This window comes from Bos indicus, chromosome 16 (assembly GCF_029378745.1).
Source record: "Bos indicus isolate NIAB-ARS_2022 breed Sahiwal x Tharparkar chromosome 16, NIAB-ARS_B.indTharparkar_mat_pri_1.0, whole genome shotgun sequence".
NCBI lineage: Eukaryota > Metazoa > Chordata > Mammalia > Artiodactyla > Bovidae > Bos > Bos indicus.
Genome location: NC_091775.1, coordinates 44383597 through 44388006, shown reverse-complemented (window position 1 = coordinate 44388006; position 4410 = coordinate 44383597). Strand labels below are relative to the sequence as shown.

At 43.5% G+C, this 4410-nt stretch overlaps 1 protein-coding gene across 1 annotated transcript in view; it reads left to right on the top strand.

Annotated features, from left to right (window-relative positions):
* Positions 1-3114, top strand: part of RBP7 (retinol binding protein 7) — a 20868-nt gene extending 17754 nt beyond the window's left edge. Inside the window, exon 4 of the mRNA XM_019976979.2 lies at positions 2901-3114. Coding sequence (XP_019832538.1) covers positions 2901-2951 — 51 coding nt within the window. The 3' untranslated portion in view covers positions 2952-3114. The remainder of the gene's footprint in view (positions 1-2900) is intronic.
* The last annotated feature ends 1296 nt before the right edge of the window (positions 3115-4410 follow it).

Genomic DNA, 4410 nt, shown 5'->3' with positions numbered 1-4410 from the left:
TGAATATTCACAATTGATTTCCCTTAGGATTGACTGGTTTGATCTTCTTGCTGTCCAAGGGACTCTCAAGAGTCTTCTCCAACACCACAGTTCAGAAGCGTCAATTCTTCAGTGTTCAGCCTTCTTTATGGTCCAACTCTGACATCTGTACATGACTACTGGAAAAACCATAGCTTTTACTATATGGACAGTTATCAGCAAAGTAACGTCTCTGCTTTTTAATATGCTGTCTAGGTTTGTCATAGCTTTTCTTCCAAGGAGCAAGTGTCTTTTAATTTCATGGCTGCGGTCACCATCTGCACCATTTTGGAGCCCATGAAAATAAAGTCTGTCACTGTTTTCATTGTTTCCCCATCTATTTGCCATGAAGTGATGGGACCAGATGCCATGATCTTAGTTTTTTGACTGTTGAGTTTTAAGCTAGATTTTTCAACTCTCATCTTTTACCTTCATCGTGAGGCTTATGATTTTTATAAGCTGTGATATAATGAAAACCAATGAATATTTGGCCTTTGTACCTGGTTCTTAAAATCCCTGGAATCTCCAGAGTAACGAGAGTATCTTCTGTATGCTAATGAGATGAATGGTGGCTGGGGACCCTAGACAGCTTCAGGACGCGGGCTGGTCTGAAGAAAGATCAAGGTAGGATTAGAAGGTTGGAACATTCAGCCCAGCCCCTGAACTCAGGTGAGGGGCGAGGGATTAGAGATTGACCATTACCTTAAGCAATCATGCCTATGTAATGACACCTCCATAAAAACCTTTACATAAATGAGTTCATGGATCATGGAGAAAGCAAGGATGTTCCAGGAAAACATCTACTTCTGGTTCATTGACTACACAAAAGACTTTGACTGTGTGGATCACAATAAACTGTGGAAAATTCTTAAAGAGGCTGGAGTACCAGACCACCTTACCTGTCTCCTGAGAAACCTGTATGTGGGTCAAGAAGCAATAGTTAGAACCTTACATGGAATAACTGACTAGTTCAAAACTGGGAAAGGAGTAAGACAAGGCTATATTGTCACCCTGCTTATTTAACTTCTATGCAGAGTACATCATGTGAAATGCTGGGCTGGATGAATCACAAGCTGGAATCAAGATTGCTGGCAGAAATTATCAACAACCTCAGATATGCAGATGCCACCACCCTTATGTCAGAAAGTGAAGAGGAACTAAAGGGCCTCTTGATGAGGGTGAAAGAGGAGAGTGAAAAGCTTGCTTGAAACTCAATATTCAAAAAACTAACATCATGACATCTGGTCCCATCACTTCATGGAAAATAGAAGGGGAAAAACTGGAAGCAACGACAGATTTTATTTTCCTGGGCTCCAAAATCACTGTGGATGCTGACTGGAGGCATGAAATTAAAAGACGTTTGCTCCTTGGAAGGAAAGCTATGACAAACCTCTGTGTGTGTGCATGCTCAGTTGCTCAGTCATGTCTGACTCCATGCACTGGACCCCAGGCTCCTCTGACCATGGAGTTTTCCAGATAAGAACACTGGAGTGGGTTGTCATTTCCTACCCCAGGGGATCTTCCAGACCCAGTGTTCAAACCCACATCTGCTGCATCTCCTGCATTGGCAGGTGGATTCTTTACCATTGTGCCACCTGAGAAGCCCCATGACAAATCTGGAGAGTGTACTAAAAAGCAGAGACATCTCTTTGCCAACAAAGGTGTGCATAGTCAAAGCTATGATTTTTCCAATAGTCATGTGTGGATGAGAGAGTTGGGCCCACAAAGAAGACTGAACACTGAAAAATCGATGCTTTCGAATTGCTGTGCTAGAGAAGACTCTTGAGAGTCCGTTGGACTGCAAGAAGGTAAAACCAGTCGATCCTAAAGGAAATCAACTCTGAATATTCATTGGAAGTACCGTTGCTGAAGCTGAAGCTCCAATCCTTTGGCCACCTGATGTGAAGAGCTGACTCATTGGAAAAGCCCCTGATGCTGAGAAAGATTGAATACAAAAGGAGAAGGGGACAACAGAGGATGAGATGGTTAGATAGCATCACTAACTCAATGAACATGAATTTGAGCAAAATTAGGGAGATAGTGGAGGACAGAGGAGCCAGGTGTGCTACAGTCCATGGAGTCACAAAGAGTTGGACGTGACTTAGCAACTGAACAACAATAAAGGGGTTCAGAGAACTTTCTAGTTGGCGAAGACATAGAAGTGCTGGAAGGGAGCTCGGCTAGACTGGTCATGGAAGCTCTGTATGCCCCACTCCCACCCCCACCACAATACCTTCTCCTATGCCTCTCTTCCATTTGGCTGTTCCTGAGTTACATTCTTTATAATAAACCTGTAAGTATAAGCAAAAAGTGTTTCTGTGAGCCATTCTAGCAAAGTATTGAACCTGAGAAGGGAGTTGTGGGAATCCTCGATATGGGATGATCAGTCAGATATATGGGTGACGTGATTGATTTCTGAAGTAGGAGCAATCTTATGAGACTAAGCCCTTGACCTGTGGGGTCTACACTAGCTCTGATCCTCAGTGTCCAAACTAAATTAAATTGTTGGCTGTCCAATTTGTTGTAACAGGGTTGGAGATGTGGGATTGGAAAAGACACCATGTACCTGGTGTCAAAAGTATGACTAATAATAATAACAGCTGCTGCTGCTGTTCAGTTACTCAGTCATGTCTGACTCTTTGCTACTTTTTGGACTGAAGCCCACCAGGCTCCTCTGTCCATGGGATTCTCCAGGCAAGAATACTGGAGTGGGTTGCTATTTCCTTCTCCAGGGGATCTTCCTGACCCAGGGATCAAACCCGAGTGTCCTATGTCTCCTGCATTACAGGTGGATTCTTCATTTGCTGAGCCATCGGGAAAGCCCCAATAATAATAGACTATATGCCAACTCATCTCTGTTCTCCCTTCTTCCCTATCCCTAGGAACTGTTCTGTGAAGGCCAAGTGTGCAAGCAGACATTCCAGAGAGCTTGATCTGTATCCAACAGCAGAGTCCACATGTGGGGGGAGCTTGATGAATTATATTCCATAGTGAACAGGACAGGAATGATCTGTTGGGGTTTGGTGGATGGGGCCTTGTGATCAAAGAGACGTCACACAGCCCATACCAGAAGCCATTTGGATTGTGAGAAAAATTCTCAGCTTCAATAAACCTGTCCAATGATTCTGACTTTTTCCTTCTAATTTTAATGTATCTCCTTATTTTCAGAAATATTTGGAAGGCTTCTAGGCACACCATTGACACACCAATGATGAACAAGTTGTAATTCCCACCTTCCAGGGGGTGGGCAACTGGTGGTAGGGGCCTGGGGTATTTCTGGAAGTGATCTTTAAGCTGGGACCTGAAGCAAATGTTAGCAGGAAGTATCAGGGAGCACCCTAGTCAAAAGTTGGAGGAATGTTTAAAGAACTGAAAAGATTACTTTAGCTGTAGCTTAGGGTGTGTTGGGTGGGATAGGGTGGGGAGAAATGGCAGGGGTAACTGACATGACAGTCAGTGGCTCTACTGTGAAGTATCTTGAATGCTAGGGTAAAGAGCTGAGATTTTTGTCCCTAAAGTAATAGGAAGATGGCGACCTGTATTAAGCAGATATGTACAACCAGGTTCATTCACAGAAAGTAACTCTGGGACTTCTATGGTGGTCCCATGGTTAAAAACCCACCTTCTAATGCAGAGGATGCAGGTTCAATCCCTGGTCAGGGAACTAAAATCCCATGTATCCCAACCAAAGAGAAGCCCATGCACTGCAACTAAAACCAGATGCAGCCAAAAATAAATAAATATATGCCTTAAAAATAATAATAAAGTAATTCTGACTGCTGAGGGAAGAAAGGATTGTAGGTGGGGGGTGCAATTCAAGAGGCAGTTTAGAAAACCCAATAGAAATCAGAGTGTAAGCTGACATTGTTCAGGATCACCCAGACCCCAGGTCTGAAAAATAGAGAAATAGACTATTGGGCCTTGGAGGGAAGTAACAAGGTATTTACGAGGCAGAATCTATAATCCAATGAGATGGATGTGATGGAGGGATGCTGGCTGGGGGAAGAATCAAGGAGGTGCTCTGTTTTGGATCAGGCAGTTATAGCAAGGTTGAGGCCCATTAAAAGAAAATAACAGGACTTCTCTGGTGGCTCAGTGGTAAAGAATCTACCTGCCAATTGTCGACTTAAAAAAGAGGTACAACTTGAGAGTTGTGAGTTAAGTTTTATTTGGGGCAAAATGAGGACTGCAGCCCGGAAGGCAGCATCTCAGATATCTCTGAGAGACTGCTCCAAAGCAGCAGTGAGGGAAAGTCAATATACAAGGTTTTGGTGAAGGGGGAGTTCAATACCGTGAAGCACTCAATTTACAAAAGGTTTTTGTTAGTCATGAGGGTCTGATGTCACCATGAAGGGATCTAGTGCTTCTCTATCTATGTATGAGGAGATGCAA